The sequence below is a fragment of the Enhydra lutris genome, unplaced genomic scaffold (genome assembly GCF_002288905.1).
Source record: "Enhydra lutris kenyoni isolate GAN:26980312 unplaced genomic scaffold, ASM228890v2 scaffoldscaffold71, whole genome shotgun sequence".
Lineage (NCBI taxonomy): Eukaryota > Metazoa > Chordata > Mammalia > Carnivora > Mustelidae > Enhydra > Enhydra lutris.
Window position 1 is genome coordinate 934,290 of NW_019154155.1, and position 19,494 is coordinate 953,783.

A 19,494-nucleotide genomic window follows, 5' to 3' on the forward strand; every position below is an offset into this window, starting at 1 on the left:
TAACTATAGTATGTAATTTTATCTTGATAAAGCTACAAAGAACTTTCATGGAGCGCCTGGGTGGTTCATTAGGTTTATCAGACTCTTGACCTCAGCTCAGGTCTTGGTCTCAGGGTTGTGGGTTCAAACCCCACAATGGGCTCTGCGCTGGGCATGGAGCCTATTTAAAAAAAAATTTTTATAAACTATAAATCTGTAACTTCTTGGAAGGTAATGCTAATATTTTCTCCATGAAGACAACTGGGATTTAATTTCCCGACTTAGTACAATACGACTAGATCAAAAGTACTTTTAAACACTTTTAAAATAAATAACTAGTGGCAAATGTTATCTTACATTCCAAAATGTTCTGGGATAATTATAGTACAGAATTTCACTAAGGCAAAATGTAATTGTACCACATTCTGATCTGAGAACCAGCAAGCAAACTTACACTCAGTGAGTCCAGTTACACAAAGTGCAAAAGAAATAGAGCAAAGACTCTGCATGATCAAAGTCAAAATAATAAGGTTTAAAAGTATTAAGAGTTTTTGATTGTACTGAATACTTCAAGTACTTAAAGAACATCACGCTGAATCACCTTTTAGAACTGAATGGTCCAATCCAAAAAACAAACAAAAAACAGAAGAGAAAGAGATAAGTATGAGAAGTATATGCTACTTTAATAGATTTCCTTATTTTTTTTCACTTATGCACCTCCAAGTCTAGCTCATGTCACAAACCTAAAGAGGATATACTAGTCTTGGCTAAAACAGGATAATAGTAACTTTCAACTTCAGGATATCGGGTTTAAATTTTCAAGTAGAGATGGACTTATTTGTACTAACAGATTTTAAGATAAAAAGATACAGGTGCCTGGGTGGCTCAGTCCATTAAGCATCTGCTTTTGGTTCAGGTCATGGTTCCAGGGTCCTGGGATCAAACCCTGCATCAGGCTCCCTGCTCAGCAGGGAGTCTACTTCTCCCTCTCCCTCTGCTACTCCCCCTATTTGTGCTCTCTCTCTCTCAGATAACTAAATCAAATCTTTTTTAAAAAAAGATAAGAAGAGAAAATGCTTGTGAATTTCTTCAGCTTTGTATCTCTCTACGCAGAGTAAATACCTTCCCAAATTTTGTCCAGCAGAAATTATGTCTATGAAGAAAGAATTATTTATAACAGTACCTAAAACTTTTTGTAAGTTTCTTCAAAATTGAAATGTATCAAAATTATCTTAATAATCGCCTGCCTGCTTATCTACCATGGATGATTATCTCTGCTGAACACACAGTCAAGCAATTTCATTGACAGCAGGAGCTCCAGTTTCCCAGTCTGTGGAGGTAAGCCCAGAGGTCACCTGAGACAGGTGACAAAGCACAACGCCAAAACCAAAATCAGTGCAAAACAGAAAAAGCAAATTGGGACTTCATCAAGAAAATAAATTTTTTCACAGCTAAGGAAATAGTCGACAAAACCCAAAGACAACCTACAGAATGGGAGAAGATATTTGCAAATGTTTTATCAGATAAAGGGCTAGTATTCAAAATCTATAAAGAACTTATCAAACTCAATACCCAAAGAACAAATAATCTGGCCAAGAAATGGGCAGAAAACATGAACAGACATTTCACCAAAGAAGACATACAAATGGCCAAGGACACAAAAAAATGTTCAACATCACTTTTCATCGGGGAAATACAAATCAAAACCACAATGAGATAACCACCTCACCCCAGTCAGAATGGTTAAATTAACAAGTCAGGAAAAACAAATGTTGGTGGGGATATAGAGAAAGGGGAACACTCTTACACTGCTGGTAGGAATGCAAGCTGGTGCAGCCACTCTGGAAAACAGTATGGAGGTTCCTGAAAAAGTTAAAAACAGAGCTATCCTCCAACCCAATAATTGCACTACTAGGTATTTATTTACCCAAAAGATACGTAGTGATCCAAAGGGGCACCTACACCCCAATGTTTACAGCAGCAATGTCCACAACAGCCAAACTATGGAAAAAGTCCACATGTCCATTGATAGATAAATGGATAAAGAAGATTTGGTGTATGCATATATATATATATATACACACACACACACATACACACATATATATGTATATGTATACACACACACACACACACAATGGACTATTAGTCAGCAGATGATGAATAGTTAACCATTTACATCGATACTGATGGAACTGGAGGGTATTGCGATAAGTGAAATTAGTCAATCAGAGAAAGACAACTGTTGCGTGATTTCACTCATATGTGGAATTTAAGAAACAAAACAGAGGAGCACAGAGGAAGGCAGGGAAAAATAAAACAAGCTGTAATCAGAAAGGGAGACAAACCACAGAGATTCTTAACCATCAGAAACAAACTGAGGGTTGCTGGAGGGGAGGGCAGTGAGGGAATGGGGTAAACAGGGTAATGGGTATTAAGGAGGGCATGTGATATAATGAGCACTGGGTGTTACATGCAACTGACAAATCACCGAACTCTACCTCTGAAACTAATAATACACTATATGTTAATTAACTGAATTTACGCAAAAATAAACTAAATGTAAAAAAAATAACATAAAAAATAAAAAGCAAGCCAAAAACGGGGAGACAGTAAAAGATGGGTGAAGACCAAAGCTGGGCAAGAGAATGAAAGGATGACCAAAGCCAAGCAATAGGAAAGAGAAGGAATCATCTAAGTAAGAGTCAATATGTTAAGCAGCTGGAGGTAGAACACATCTAGAGCATTAGTTATTTGTAATAGGAACAAAGTGTACCAGCAATATTAAGTGGGAATAGAGAAATCTGATGAAATGAACATAAGATGTAAACATAATATTGACTATAACTTTAAACATCCACATGGCTCTTAATTTTTTCTATCCCAACAAGTAATCTAAAATACAAAGAACTATGTGGAGAAAGAAAACTCAAAGCAAAAGTTCCAAAAGAATAATCTAAACAATTCCAACTTTACAATATATTTACCCCCATGATTCATTCAAACATATCATTACTATATCTATTCCCACTTCTTCCTTTCAGATAAGTTTTGTTTTTGGAGTGGAGATGTGTAATTGGTGCAACCTTTTTATAGGACATAACACTGACCCACAGAAGAGCCTTAATCCAGGCCTATTAGGACTTATTCCTAAGAAACTGACCTGCACTTCACCAGTCCTGCAGTGAGGTACCAGGGTTATTAACAATAACTTGTTCTTGGGCATAAAGACCAGTTTCTAGGACCACTGAAAGCCAACAGGGATAAAACTCCCTGTAAATAGAACAAGGGAGCTTCTCTTGCTACAGGAAAACTTTACTCTTTGCCAGTGGTATCAGCAAATAACTCTGTGGGGAATTTTGGGGCCCTGGGAAGTTCTGCTCCCACCTGAGAGAATGCCGTGTGCAAAGATAGATGTAAAGGACACTTATTGCAGTGCTTTTAAGGAGCACGAAAAAGTGAAGGAATCAAAATGCCCTTCAACTGGATCAGTATATTATATTACACCCATAAAACAGGATGATGAGCTGATGAAATAAATTGTGTTATATGCACAGATACTGATCACCAAAACATATGAACTGAAAAAAGCAAGGCACAGAATTATATACACATTATCATACAGTTTGTGTTTAAAGATAATGACATACAGACCTTTCTAATTCAGACATATAACCCAGCAGCCATTAAAGAAATGAATGATAAATGTGACTTCATAAAAATAAGAGTTGCATGTGAAAAACAATAACATAGTCAAAAGATGCTTGTTCCCACAAACCAGAAAGCATACCCAAGAAAGCTATCAGTGGAAAGCTCTGGGAAGAGGACCTGAATGGCTGGAGGAGACAGGTTGACAACACTTCAGTTTATACTCAGTAGATTTATGTTCTTTTTCATATGCATGTGTGGTATGCTCAAAATGAATAAAGTATTACAATGAATTTTAAAATCTATCCATACATATAACTGCTTCCTTATGTATACACACGAGGAGCTGCTGACAATGATTATTCTAAAGAGGAAGACTTAGATTTTCCTAGTTATCCTTATGTACTGTCTGAATTTTTTATTAAGAGGATATATGAATTTCATATCCTAATCTTATTTGATAATAAAAAGACAGTTGTTTAAAGTACATAACTTCTGACACTGAAATTCCACTTCAAGGACATGCTACAGTTGGAGCACTGCATACATATTTTCTAAGAGGTCCTTTGATAACTGTAATGGTTAAAATTTGGAGACTACTTAAATTTTTTCTATCACTAGAGAACTGGTTCACTAGATACGTATTTATATTCATATATATGTAATGCCCACAATAATTAAAACTTAATTATAGCTATATTTACTGATGGGAAAAATGCATAATATTCTTGAAGGAAAAAAAAGTAAGATCATACTAGATTTCATTAATCTCTACTTATATTCACAGCATTATCTGTGAAGATGATAAAGAAAATAGTAACTGTCTTTAGGGCTTTTAGTTTCTGTATACATTTCTGGACTACAAATTTTCTACAATGAACCTGTATCACTCTTATAATCAGAGGGGAAAAAAAAAGCTATTTTATTTAAAAAAAAAATAAGACCTTGAATAGCATGGAATGAATGAACAAATAAAGAAAAAGCAAGCTAGTATCTACAGGTTTAGCTTCAATAATACAGCCAATGTGGAATCAAAGATGGAAGTAAAGTTTCTCATTGCTTGGCCTTGAATGATAAAGCTACCCATAAAAGTACTACAAAACATTTTGGATAAAACCTACAAAGTGACTTATAATTTCAGCTCTAGGGTCCAAAAATCTTTCACTGAATTTTCCTTTTGTTTAGCATACATTACTTAACCCAAACATTTCATCATCTCCCTTCCCTTTGTGTGACATACAGTACGCCTATCACTCCTGAAAACACTCTCTAATTGGTTGTTATACTTTTACCTACAAAGTCCTGGTTTTTCTCCAAGTTGTTGTGTACAGTCAATAAGCTATATACTGCGTAAATCCTGTTGCACGATGGGGCTGATCCTGAGTTTTCTCTTCCTTCTCAGGACTCAACTTATTGGCCTGGGTGGACATATTTTTTTCTACATTCTATCCTAGGACCTCTTCTCATTCTACACTTTCCCTAGACAATTTTAAGATCGCTCGAAGCTTCAAGTACCTGGTAACTCCCAAGTTTACCTCTACCCAGATCTCTCTCTCTCAAGCACTAGATTCATGTATCTGCCTAATGAATATTTCTTCTTAGATGTTTAACAGGTACACAAAATTCAATACAATAAAACTCAAACTTGCCCCTCTTCCTGTTTTGGCTATCTGTGTGAATGGCAATATCCTGCTGCTCACACCAGAAACCTAAGCCTTATCCATGGTTCTTCTTTTCCTCCTCTCTCACTTCCAAGAAATTAACAAGTCCTTTCAATTGTTCCATTCTCTCCGTCATTTCCTAATTCCAGCCTCTCTCACCTAGAATACTGTTACATTCTCCTTACCCCATGTTCCCTGTAGTTATTCTGAATGTGTTGCCAAGCAATCTTTTAAAAATTATTAATCTGAACTTGTTACTATCTGCTTAAAATCCTACCAATCGTCCTCATTGTCTTCGGAATAAAGTACGAAGTCCATGACATGATTTCCAAGACTCCACTTACTTCTCCAACTTAATTTTTTATATTTCTCACCTCACCTGTTACTACTCTCTAAGATCTGGCACTGAAATCCTTTCAATTCCCTCACTATACTATCTTTCCTTCGTATCTCTATAAATGCTACTCAGTGGTGGTTCCAAAGGGTCCTGAAGAGAGCATTAGCCTTCCCACCTACAACATGATACAAAGTTTCTGAGATCAATTCAAATAAATAATTTAAGTTAAAATTTGTTTATTACACACCATACAACCCCTACCACACTCCCTTTTCAACGAAATAGAAGCCCTTCCTTTATAAAGAATTTCCAGAACCAGATGCTACCCCTCTAGCCTACACAGTAACTCCCCAACACTCACTCACGCTTATGTACTGCCCAATCACTTGTGTAACTTCTAATTATCTTTCAAGTTGCAACTGAAATATCATCCTTAAACCCCCAGAGCAGATCAGGTACCCATATAGCAACCTATATATTTTTCCCTATCTCAGCCCTATCCCACTATGCCTTAATTACCTTTTTACTTGTCTGTATCCCTCAAAAGTCTATAAGTTCCCTAAGGACTTAGACCATGGCCTATTGACTGCTGAATCACCCATATCTGGCACAGAACCTGGCATATTACAGATGTTCAACAAATAGTCACCAAATAAATTAAAAACATTTTAAAAAATTTTACCAAAAAGAAAACAAAACAAACGACGACAGCTAAGAGAAACTATAATGAAATGTCAGATATCTGAATGATCTGATTTTACATTTAAAAGAATCTTCAATGTTAAGTTAGCATTAGAAAACAAATTATAAGCTTGACATTTTTTTAAAAATTGCATATGAACTGAATTTTTTGCAAACTGAGTCATGTGATACACTAGGAGAGCTCATGTACTTAAAGAAAATGAAAAAAAAAAAAACTCCACATAAATTTATTCTATATGAACTTAAATTTTCACAATTGGCTTTCCTTAAAACGGAAGCCTTATAAAAATCATTTTTTCAATACTTAACTCTGCTTTCCCCAGAAATATGACTTGTTTAACATAAAATATAATATCACTGATGGGCAGTTTTTAGTTTTTCTTAATCCTTTTAGTTCTCTGGACAGCCTCTAAATACAGGTGTCTAGAAACACACAGACTGAGCCCTGCATCATGATGTAAAGAATTCCTCTCCTTGGAATGATTATTTGTTACAATTCATGAGCTATAATAAAACTATAGATTTTAAAGAACTGTCTAGGGAGAGGAGTAACTGAGTTACCTTGAGTAGTAGTAGCCTAAATAATTTTGTATTCATACAACAAAAGTAAACTTCAAATATCAAATAACCATGGAATTTAAACAAAAATGTCAACTCTGGTCCCAAGACTAATTATATTTTCCTTAAATTTAGAAATATAGGTTTGATCCCCCCTTAAACTGATTTACAAGGTATATTTCAGAATATACCTTTATCCTTTGTAGTGGTTCAATTTTTCAAATACCTGGGACTTATATTTGGTTCAGCTGATTAACAAAGTTTGCCCTGCCTCTGGCTTTTGGTTTTCTTCAATTCTGTTCCTGGTTTCAAACTTTGCTTGTCTGAGTATTTTCATAAGATGCTCTTCTTTTAGTGTCCTATAATATGCTCAAGTTTTTAATTTCAGCGAACTTAAAAGGAAGACTTTCAACTATGAATTTCATGTACACCAAATATAAAAAAGCATTCAATACCTGTCAACATTTGGCAAAGTGCCAGGAACTGAGGGGAACACAATTACTGCCCTAGAGGAAATCTATAATATCTAACCCATAAACATTCACCAGAAAGACCCAAAGGACATATAAACATTAACCACATATACACTGAAGTAGTTACATAATACCTCTATGAAGGACTAAATATGTTGTGTGGAGTGATGAGTGAAGAGGGAATTATTGGAGTTGTATGTTAAGATAAAGCAGTTAGGGTTTCTGAACCTAAATGTTAGAACCTACTCCAGTTGGGAGGAAAAATTTTCAGCACAAGTAGAAATAACACAAATGTCCACCAACTGATGAATGAGTAAACAAAATGTGTTATACCCATACAATGCAAAATTATTCAACCATAAAGGCAATGAAATACTGATACATGCACAACACAGATGAACCTTAAAGACATTATGCTAAGTAAAAAACAAAATAAAGCCACACACTGTATAATTCCATTTATATGAAATGTCCACAATAGCCAAATCCATAGAAAAAGTATATTAGTGGTTGCCAGAAGCTGGAAAGACAAGGATGTGCAGTGATGGCTAACTGATAGGGGGTTTCTTTTTGGAGTAATAAAAATGTTCTGGTATTAGATAGGGGAAATACGTGCATAGCCTTGAAAACATACTAAAAAGCAGTGGATTGTATACTTTAAAAAGGGTGAATGTGGGGCACCTGGGCGGCTCAGTCATTAAGGGTCATCAGGTCATGATCCCAGAGTCCTGGGATAGAGCCCTGTGTCGGATTCCTGGCTCTGTGGGGACCCTGCTTCTTTCTCCCTCTGCCTGCCGCTCTCTCTCTCACTCTCTCTGTCAAGTAAATAAATAAAATCTTTAAAAAAAAGTAAAAGGGTGACTGTTATGGTATGTAACATATCTCAATTTTATTTATTTTTTTTAACATATCTCAATTTTAAAAAGCAGTTCTCAACCTTTTTTTCCTGCCATAACACATCTGAAGGACATGACATTAATTCCGTCAGTAAAGGCAGCTTACTACAAATGGATGGTTTTGTGACTTTGACAACAACTGTACTTAAGAACCTTGAGAATCATGACACTAGTGGGTCTTCAAGCATCAAGATCAAAATAATAGCTGAAGGTCACTTTTTAGTAACAACATCAAGAACTTCCTTGAAGTAACAAGAGATACCTAAAGACAAAAAATATCTTAGTAGTTTCTAAGTAACAAAGAGATGACCCAAGGCCTACCTAAGCTGGTGTGAAGGAAAGGATTTACAAATTGTTCTGAAGGAAGAAAGGACAGTAGGATTTTCATTCTCTAGCAGCAGCTAAGAACAGAAAAAGAATTAAAAAAAAGAATAGACAATGAGGATTGGATTCAACAACAAAAGGCACTACAAGAAAGATGACACCAGCCACAGGGAGAATATCTGTTTCTCAACACTGATTTAGTACATACAGTTGCAACTTACGTATGCGTCATATTTCAAATGTTTATAAATCATAATTCTGACCACATTTGCTAAAAGAAATAATTTTTGAAAAAGCAGGTAAGTTTGCAAATGCCTACAGTAATTTATCATAATCTGTCATTATTTCTATTTTCCTAGCTGAAATCCAGCCTGCTGGAAGCCATCTCCCCACCTCCCTCCCATCTCTTCATACATCAGATTCCAACAACAGAAATTACCCCTCCAATTTGTTGTCACCACCATCTTGCAGCATAGAAAATTCTGGCTCCCTACTCCTCATGGAGGTGAGACCAAGATAAAATCACCTGCTATCTAGAGTTGTAATCAAAATGGAGTTTTGCCATGGGAGCTTTACCTATGAGAGATCACTCTTAAATCAGACAGCTGAATTTCAGAGGCTGCCCATACTCTGATTCAGCAACATTCTTGTGATGGAAAATGGCCACATAGAGAATTAAGGTGTTTGCTGTTAAGTAACAGAAACGTCATAATGTCCGGTGGGTACAATGGACCATCTGTAGTGTGTGTACCTAATACAACACACACAGCAGGAGCTCAAAGGCAAAAAGGTGTGGGGAGGTAATGTGTGAGAAGAAAAATTCAAACACGCAAAATCTGCTGGGGTCTGTAAGCAGACAATCAGAAAGCACCCTTCTTTATCCCAGTCATCTTAAAACACCCTTTCTGATGAGATCTTCCCCATCTTTTAAAAGTCAAACAAAATGTTGCCATCTTTGAGAGGCTTTCCTTGAAAACCGTAAACAGTTGGGACTTTCCATTTCTGTGTTCCAATCGCACCTTGTATTAATTATTATAGTGCTTATTACATTGCTGCAGTTTATTTACATTGGTTTCCCCAGTAGATTCCTCCTCAAATAATGGAATATTTTACTCATCTTTGTATTCCCAATACTTTGGGCAGTGCTCAGCATATAAAGGGGTCCAATAAATATTGGTTAATGAATGACTGAACGGATTTCTTCAAATGTTCAAAGAAAGAGCAACACTAAAAATCAAATAAACAAATTCCAGATTAATTAATTTGCCAGTCTTGCTACTAACAAAATGGAATTTAAACATGAAACCTCAAAGTGGTTCCAACCAGTGGATGTGAATGCACTGAATACCCAAGGCAGATAAAGTCAACAGTAAGCAGACATAAAGTGCATAGTAAATATTTTGCTAGTCCCTTTCTATCACATTTTTAAAAAGTCATAAGGAATACTCCTTATTGGGCATGCAAAATCCGCAACAATGGGTATACATTTTGTATCTGGCATTTCTGACATCTAAAGAAATATTTAAAATAAATTGAACACGGATACAGAATTCAGTACTATCTGGAAGAAAAACTATTAGATTCCTTCAGGGGAAACAAAAGGTTCCACCAAGTTCTGATCATAATTAAGGAATTAAAACTGAATTAAAGCTCCCATGCAGACTAGATCAGAAGAGTCCCTTGTGCTAGCCACCCAATGAATGGTTCACAGAAGTGGAAGCAAGCACTAGCCTGTAAATCCCGACATGTGCAGAGATAAAGATGATGGAATGCTATAGCAGTATAAGGCAGGTAAAGTAGCTGGTAAGTCTTTGGAAGTCGACCTAACTTCTTTTAGTCAGTTGGCGAGAACCCACATTAAGACGTGACACTAAGAAACATAAAAATGTGGGTGCCTGAGTGGCTCAGTGGGTTAAAGCCTCTGCCTTCGGCTCAGGTCATGATCTCAGGGTCCTGGGATTGAACCCCACATCGGGCTCTCTGCTCAGCAAGGTGCCTGCTTCCCCCTCTCTCTCTCTGCCTGCCTCTCTGCCTACTTGTATCTCTGTCTGTCAAATAAATAAATAAAATCTTAAAAAAAAAATGTATCACTGTCTAAAGTAAAATTTTAGTGGCTGTTTACCTCATCTTGCAGAAGTATTATATTTTATATTCATAATTTTTACTTTTTGAAATCATAATACTAAAAAAGACCTTAAAATTTTCAACTCAAATCCTCTACTCTTATAAATAAGTAAACCAAGGGCTACAAAAGGCAAGTCATACTGGTAATCAGGGGCAGAATCCAAACTCAAAGTCAGTTTTCTAGTCTCCCCAACTAGAAAACTGACCTTGAGTTTGGATTCAAGAGTTTTTCCCACTAGATTAAGAACTGTCTTATTGGGGCACCTGGGTGGCTCAGTGGGTTAAAGCCTCTGCCTTCAGCTCAGGTCGTGATCTCAGGGTCCTGGGATCGAGCCCCGCATCGGGCTCTCTGCTCAGCGGGGAGCCTGCTTCCCCCTCTCTCTCTGCCTGCTTCTCTGACTCCTTGTGATCTCTGTCTCTGTCAAATAAATAAATAAAATCTTTAAAAAAAAAAAAAAAGAACTGTCTTATCATAACATGCCTTATTAGAGTTAGGTTCTCCCTCCACACATGTATATGTATGTGTGTGTATATTTGTACACATACAATGTATGTGTGTATGTATAGATACACCCACATACCTACATACACACTCGTGGCACTGGAAAAAACCAGGGCTGTTCAGAAATATATTTAAAAAGTGTACCAGTTAATTGAAAAGCCTAGTCCTATGATAAGGTATTCATGTTTTCTGAATGACCCATTAAAACACCAAATCCCCATGTCTAGGTTTATATTTACCTTAATATATTAATTATATAAAGCATAATGGTTAAGCGCATGGGCTCTGGAGCAAGAGACCTCTTTGTAACCCCTAACTGCAGCTCTGACATTTAATAAGTTGTATAACCTGACAAATTTAACCTTTCTAACAGTTTAAACTTTCTTACAGTTTCCTCACCTGTAAAACTGAAAAACAGAACTGACCTGATATGGTACTCATGAGGGTTAAATAGATGATAAACGTAAAGGACTTTGCCAAGAACTTAGCTCTCATTCAATAATTTAGTTATTATCAATATTACTGCCTACTAATCTGCGGGTTGCCTACAAAAGTGCCCCAACAAAAGTTTTCTTTATATTTCTCACTCTCTCTCACACAAATACACACAATCCCAATTATATATTATCTGTTCTTCTGAACATAGAGTGTAGCAAACTGACAACACTGTTCAAGAGAATTCCTTTTGCTTTTCTTTTTTAGAGCTCAAACTCTTATCTCAAATTGCTTTTTAAATTCTAGATATGTCCATTCCCTATAATGAGAGTTTAGAATTTAAAAATACAAATTGTTTTCTGTCTTCTTGCACTTTTCCATTTTTTGGACAAAATGAGTTTGGCTGCCTAAATTCTGCGAAAGGAAATGCAATTGACTCAGAAAGAAAATGAATCTCCTTGCTTCCTACTGAGTACCCTCTTGGTGTTCAGACACAAAGGACACTCTCTATCTCATTTATGGTGACAGTGAGAGCAAATTATTTCCAAGATTTATTGTGCACTTATGTTTTAACTCTATTAGAATCTGAAATTAACACAATTATAAAAAGACCTTTATCGATACATATATTCATGCCTCAAATAAAGTATTTCCTCCTTCCCCACATTCCCTATAATGCGGAGTTTATCATAAGTATAGGATACTAGCAGGACAATATTAATTAAGTTAAAGCAACAACCTTTTGAGCTGTTTTGTTTCCTAAAAATAATTTAAGAAGCTAACTCATCTGGTTTAAATTCTTTTACTATGTATTCATGTTCTGTGATGCTTGCTGAAAGGATATAACATTTACATATGTTAATTTTAATAGTCAAATATGTCTAAACAAAACCTATTTTATTGTAAATCTCTGGATTCTCTTTGAAGGTGTTATTGTCTGGGTTCCTAGAGTAAACTGTAATTTCAGTTACAGAATGTATAATTTAATTTGAAAGTAAATCAATACTAGAAACAAATTATTTCATCATCATCTTCTTACAAAAGATTAAACAGCTACAAATTTTATTTTACCAGGACTAAAATGCATTAAATTACATTTCACTGACATAAGATCAAAAGAACCTCATAAATACAAAGCTGTATTTTACCAGAGTGAGGTTATAAGAAGCCAAACCAAAAATATTCCCTCTGGAAAACAAAAACTGTCTTAAGTAATTTTAAAACTCTCTTGACATTTGATCCTTTTTTATTTTTTTAAAGTTCATCTTATAAACAGAATCATTAAAGGTTGCTAGAAAACAAGCCTAAAGAATTAAAAATAAAGTTATTTTTTCCAATACGCAATGCTACTTTTTAGCTATCAAAAATGACTAAGAAATGTTCACATACTATACATTTGGCTATTTTTAAGTTGTTTAATTCTTCTAAAATTATTCTTGGTCTAAAATAAACCTAAGATTTATGAGATATAAAATGTGGTTAGAAGTAAATTGCCAATAAAAAATACCATAGTTTTAAAAGAAAATACAAAATCAAAATTAATAAATGTATGTTTTATTAGCTTAAACTGGTAATTTATGAAAATAGAACTGGCTTCTCTCAGAGATTAAAAATAATTTCAAGTCACCAGAATTTTATAAAACAGATGACACACTAGTCAAATATACTACTATGCCTAATCTCATGGGATTGGGGATTTTCTGAATATGCCCCAAATTACATAATATTGGGGGAAAGGGAGATGGTTTAAGGCTTTTGGAAAAATATTATATGAGGATCATTTTAAAAATATGCTGGAATTCTTCAATGAAAAGTATAAACAACAGAGTCAACGGTAGGTATCTCCAGACGCTGATTTCTTAAATGTCACCAGATTATCCATTCCACTAAGAAGTACTTTTAAATATCTGCAGCACACAGAGTATCAAGTTTTCAAATCCGTAGCTTTTACAGATATCTGTCCTGCTTTAACTGCTGCATATTAACACTGAAATACACATACCCAATTTATTAGAATCACTATCTTCCTCTAAAAGTCCCTTTTTATTTTAAAAAGATCTCACTAAATCTAAGAAAAATGTTGAATTAAAATATACACTTCTTTTTCCAGTATCCAGAATATTAAAATATTTATAAATATGGCTCCCCCAACTTACTTCGGCTTTATGAATGGTTTCATTTTTTCAGTGCTAATATAGTTCTGAACATACCCTCCTACCTAATGTGGGGAAAAAAAGCAATTATTTTAAACCTTGAACAGCAGCTAACAAATTAACAGTGATATTCAAGTAAACCTACTTTGTTTACACTGAAATCTAAAGATTATATAATAAGCTCTGACATTATCTTTCGAGCAATTTTCTATACTGTCAAAGGCAACAGAGACAACATACGTTTTAACAAGAGGAAAACAAGGAGTTAATAAAATGTATTTTCCCCTCAACTAAGAATTGCCTTCTCTTTTGTCAATATTACACGACATTCATCTACTGACAAAGGAAAAAATGAACACTTCACTTGCCTGCTTAAGAAACTAAATTGGGAGCATTACCAGTCATAGACTTAATTAAGTTATTTCTAGGGGAAAATATTTAAAGCAAAGAGGCTATTTACAGTTCATTGCCAACTGCTAAATTTTGGGGGAACAGGCCTGAACAAAATAGTCCCTATTTGTCCCTTGCCTTTTTCCCCACCACCCACCCTGCACCAAACCCCCATTGTTCTATCAAAAACTCACAGGTTAATGATATCTAAATAGCAACTGCTGCATTTATGTTACAGATCATCACTACGAAGAACTCTTCAGCATCACATTTACTTGCTTCTTTCTTTCCCCCAAATAAAATCCAAATTTGGTAATAAATCAATTACAAACTGGTAGGGGAAAGGATCACAGCTTCCCTTCCAGACTGATGGATGTCACTCCAGAGGCGTGAGGAAATCTCCTAGAAGGTTACCATAATAAATCGAACCCCCCCCCCCGAAAATCATTTAAACTGACGTTTTACTACAAATTTTTTTTAAAAACCTATAACCGAAACCCTTGAAAAGTATACAGCCCATGGAGTAGAAGCTTCTTTTCCCTATTCGCCACCAAAGTAGAACACAGAAGCAGCAGCACGCAGGATTTCGAGTGGGTTTGGATCCCTCGTACACCACTTCCTCCCCAAACCTGGCTAGCAGGGCCAGATGCTGGTGTCGAGGAAGTGGGAGACCGGCACGCCGGCACCCCGCTCTCCCTCCCGGCTACCTGCCTCGGCCTGCGGGAACGCCGCCCAGCGCGGACACCCGCAAAGACACAAACACTCACCCATCTTTCCTCTTGGCTTTGTAGACGTGACCATAAGTGCCTCGGCCAACTTTGCAGCCCTCGTATTCAAACAGGTCCTCGACCCGCTCCCGCTCGCTGCTCAGCTTCACTTTAAAGTCATAGTCCATTGTCACAGCCTCCGGGGCCGGGGAGCTGGGTCGGGGGGCCGGGGGGCAGGGGTGGGGACCGGGGAAGCACCGGCAGCCGCAGCCCCCGGGAACCCGCCCGCTCTACACCCGGCGGCCGAAGAACCAGCCCGACTGATGCGGCAAGAGCAGGAGGAGGCCCCGCGAGAGCGCCGGGGACATCCAGGGGGACGGCGGGGCAGAGGCCGGCCGAGAGCGTGGGGGGACGGGGAGGTTCCCCCGGGCGAAGGAGAGCAGAGGGACGAGGGCTGGGGGTGGGGAGCGGCGTCTCTGCCCTTGTCCCCGCGGGTTCCCGGGGCGCCGGCTCTCCTGCTCGCTCTTGCCGCGCGTTCTGCTCCCGCTGCGGGGAGCGGCGGGGCGGCCGCGGCCGGCTCTCCTTCTCTTACACTCGCACTCACGCCTCACCCTCTCACACACACGCTCACACTCACTCACTCACTCTCTCTCCCATACACTCAAACAGAAAGGCAGCGCCGCACAACAGCCGGTACCTCCTCAGAGAGAGGAGGGAGGGAGGGGACTCGTGGAACACGGCCACGGCTGTCGCAAAAACGTCGCGAAGGCTCGGGTTGCCTCCGGGCTTCCCTGCAGCTTGGTCCGCGGCTCCGGTCGGGTCTCGCCGGGGCCCGCACCTCGAGGACCCGGTGCAAGAAGCAGGGTAGCCACTGCCCAAAGCTGCCGCCAGACACACCACGTGGACTGTCCCGACGCCGGCCAGGGCCCTAGACTACAATGCCCAGAATGCACAGGCCACCGCCGTTGCCGCCCCTTCTATGACTCCACCCCACACAGTGGTAATACGGGAGCGTTGCATGCTGGGATCAGTAGTCCAAGGGGAGCTGAGTTTCAATAGCTTGGAGGAAAAATAATTTTTATTTTATTGCAATATCGCTAGAGTGTTATTTGGGCCATAAAATTAAACAGAGAAATTTACGTGCGAGGGAGGCTAGTTTGCATTAGAACCACATTTTGTTCCCCTGCCGAACTCCAGATGTGAAAGGGCATCATCATTATCAAAAAGTCTGTATGTTTGTAAACACCTCGCGGAATATTATTTGGTGTATTCTTGTCGTTCACAATCTGATAAGGGCTGCACAATGACACTAACATATTGACACATATTACAAACATGAGTGAAAGTGAGGCTCTGGATTTCAGCTCAGGTCATGATCTCAGGGTCATGAGATCAAGCCCCAGGTTGAGCTCTGCATTGGGTGTGGAGCCTGCTTAAGATTCTCTCTCTCTTTGCGGGACGCCTGGGTGGCTCAGTTGGTTAAGCGGCTGCTTTCGGATCTGGTCGTGATACCAGCGTCCTGAGATTGAGTCCCACATCAGACTCCTTGCTCGGCTGGCAGCCTGCTTCACTGTCTGCCTGTTTGCTTTCTCTCTCTCTTTGACAAATAAAGAAATAAATCTTAAAAAAAAAAAAATTCCCTCTCCCTTTCCCCGCTCTTTAAAAAATTCTATAGTTTTAAGATGTACAATGTGATGTGTGTGTATATATGTCTGTATACACACACACACACATATATGTATATATACAGACATAAATAGTATTATCGTAGTCAAGCTAATTAACAGCGTTATTTCTATCAGTAATCCTGGGGCAGGAAAGGAAGCCAGCCTTGGACTAGGGCAGAGAAAGGCCTGCTTCCCTCTCTGAAGCTAGGGTGGAGATGAGGAGCTGAACTCCAGGTTGGGATAATATGGTGGTTTGAGGTAAGCAAAACACAGCATCAGGATGGAGAGCTAAGGAAGAGATAGACATTAGGACTTTTGAGGGAGGTTGGCCAATGTCTTAGGAGAAGTAACATCTAATATCCAATTTTAGGTTTTTCTTTTCTGTGTGGTAATGCCCTCCTGTCATCTCCAGGTTATCAGCCTGGTCTTACCTGTGTCCATGCTTGGAGGAAAAGAAAGGGCAAAAGCCCGAGATTCAATTATGAAATATAAAGAGTGGCCTGCAGAGCCAAAGCCATGAGCTAGGAAAGGCTAGGCACATGTTATATTTCCAGAAACTTGAGGAATGGAATCTTTTTAGAATGGGCTTCCTATAGATCACAGAATGAAGTTCATACTTAACTGTTACTTCAATGAATTGAACATATCAGGAACATGGAGCTGTCATTTCAATTTGATTTTCAATTTCAGGTTATACTGATATCACATGGCTTTACACGGTCACTGGAGGTCATGATGGTGCAGAGTCTCTGACCCTCATTGGTTCACGTTCCAAACAATGTGCAAATAATGCTCACGCTTTTCATAAATGTGGTTTTTATTTACATTCTAAATTTAACATCTCCGGTCTTAACATGCCTCCCAAACACCAGCCCCACATTTCAGCTACCTCCTGTTCAGCCTAAGGGAATATTCTGCTGCCATTTCAAACTTAAAATTTCTGAAAATGATCATACTGTGCCCCAAGCCTCGCAAATCCAGTGAATAGCAATGCCAAGAGACAGATATTCTGTCGTTTTACTCTCAGTCCTAGGAGTTCATTAGCTGCACATTGTTCTTCATGCTCCTGCCAAATATGCCTTTGTCTGGCCTGTCCTCAAAGGCTGGATGCTTCCTCATACCATCTCTGACCTTTACAGTCCTACCCATCCTCCAAGGTACAGCTCAAATGCCTAACTTAGTCATGAAGCTTTTCCTGGTTCTTACAACTGAATATAATCCCCCTCCTTTTTTTTTTTTTTTTTTACACCCAGGGCTCCTACTCCAGCCCTAGCGCCATTATACTTTATTTGTAACTCATGTAGAAACATCACAGCTTTTATGTACTTTAAAAAAAAAGTCCTTTAATGAACACCTTAATGACTGAGTCTCTGACTTACTCATCTCTGTATCTCTTAAAGTGCCCAGAACTTGGTTGCATAATTATATTTGATTAGTATGTGTTGAATTGGATTGATTTCTATAAAGGCTGAAATAGACTTTAATGGGGGGTGGGGAACAGTCATTTTAAAATATTTAACAGTTTACCTCTGTTTTGCCTCTGAATGTGTATTTTTTGCAGTGTGCTCAAAAAGAATTTGATGCTGTGTATAACATGATGTACTGAAGTGGGTACAAGCCCAAGTGGGTCTTCTCAGAGTTGATCACCTCTCATCTCTACCACTTTTGTTTTCTCGATTGATATTAGAGTGTGCTTTAAGCAGAAAGTTAGTAACCTTCCATTCTGCAGGTGGAATGTTCAGCATCTTCATCATCAAAAAGCACATATTAAACATCTACATTTGAGTAGCATTGTACACAAGAAAGAACAAGTTAGGTCAATCAACACTCTACCCTTTTAAATTTTTACAAAGAAAATATTAATGCAAAATTGCTCAATTGACTCCATATGCACCCAGAATATAATTTAATTTAAAACTTAGAAACGACCAAAACTGAAAAGCACTTCCAAAAATAACTTTCTTTCTCTCCTTCATCATGTGAATGTGATTTGTTCTTATAGACTCATTTTCACATGACTGGAAAGATGACCACTAACAGTCGCCGAATTTGTCATCAGGCGCCTATCATTAGAGAAGAACTGACTCTGTTTCTCAACTCCGGTTCTAAAAATCACAGGAAGGACTCCAGCCCAGCTAGGTTGGGGGCCATTCCTGGACCCACCAAGTGCACCCACGGGGCAGGGTCATATAAAAATATGAAAGCTCCTTCATTCAGAGGGATGAGGAAGATGGGGTGGGGAGCTCACAGGAGAAGGGAGAAGGCTCTAGGTACGGTGAAGTTTCTGAAACAAAGCAATGTGATGGAAAGTGAGCCCGAAGGAGATTACTTCAGATTGCCTGGATGGTCAAGGATTCGCTGAAGTAATACTTAAGTGAGACCTGAATGATGAGGAGAAAAACCTGCTAAGGTGGGAGATCAGGGTAATCCACGTGGATGGATGGTGTACAGTGAGTGCAAAGGCTTTAAGCTGGGGGCATCTGGGTGGCTCGGAGGGTTGAGCCTCTGCCTTCGGCCCAGGTCATGATCTCAGGGTCCTGGGATCGAGTTCCATATCAGGCTCTCTGCTCAGTGGGAAGCCTGCTTTCCCCTCCTCCTCTGTCTGTCTCTCTACCTACTTGTGAGCTCTCTCTCTGTGTCAAATAAATAAATAAAATCTTTTTTTTTTTTCAAGGCTTTAAGCTGGGAAAGGAGTCTTTTTTTTTTTTAAGATTTTATTTATTTGAGGAGAGTGAGCAAGAGAGAGAGCATGAGCAGGGTGGAGGGACAAGGGGGAGAGAGAGAAGCAGACTCCCTGCTGAGCAGGGAGCCTGATGCAGGGCTTGATCCCAGGACCCCAGGATCATGACCTGAGCCAAAGGCAGGTGCTCAACCAACTGAGTCATCCAGGCACCCTGGGAAAGGAGTCTCGTGTGATAGGAGTGTCACGAGTGAGGGG

At 38.5% G+C, this 19,494-nt stretch overlaps 1 protein-coding gene across 3 annotated transcripts in view; it reads right to left on the reverse strand.

The window, feature by feature from the left end:
• LOC111159923 (cyclin dependent kinase 8) overlaps positions 1-15,108 on the reverse strand; it is a 114,242-nt gene extending 99,134 nt beyond the window's left edge. For all 3 annotated transcript variants that reach the window (XM_022522608.1, XM_022522607.1, XM_022522606.1), the window contains exon 1: positions 14,950-15,108. In XM_022522608.1, the coding sequence (XP_022378316.1) occupies positions 14,950-15,077 (128 nt within the window). In that variant the 5' untranslated portion in view covers positions 15,078-15,108. The remainder of the gene's footprint in view (positions 1-14,949) is intronic.
• Between the last annotated feature and the right edge of the window lie 4,386 nt (positions 15,109-19,494).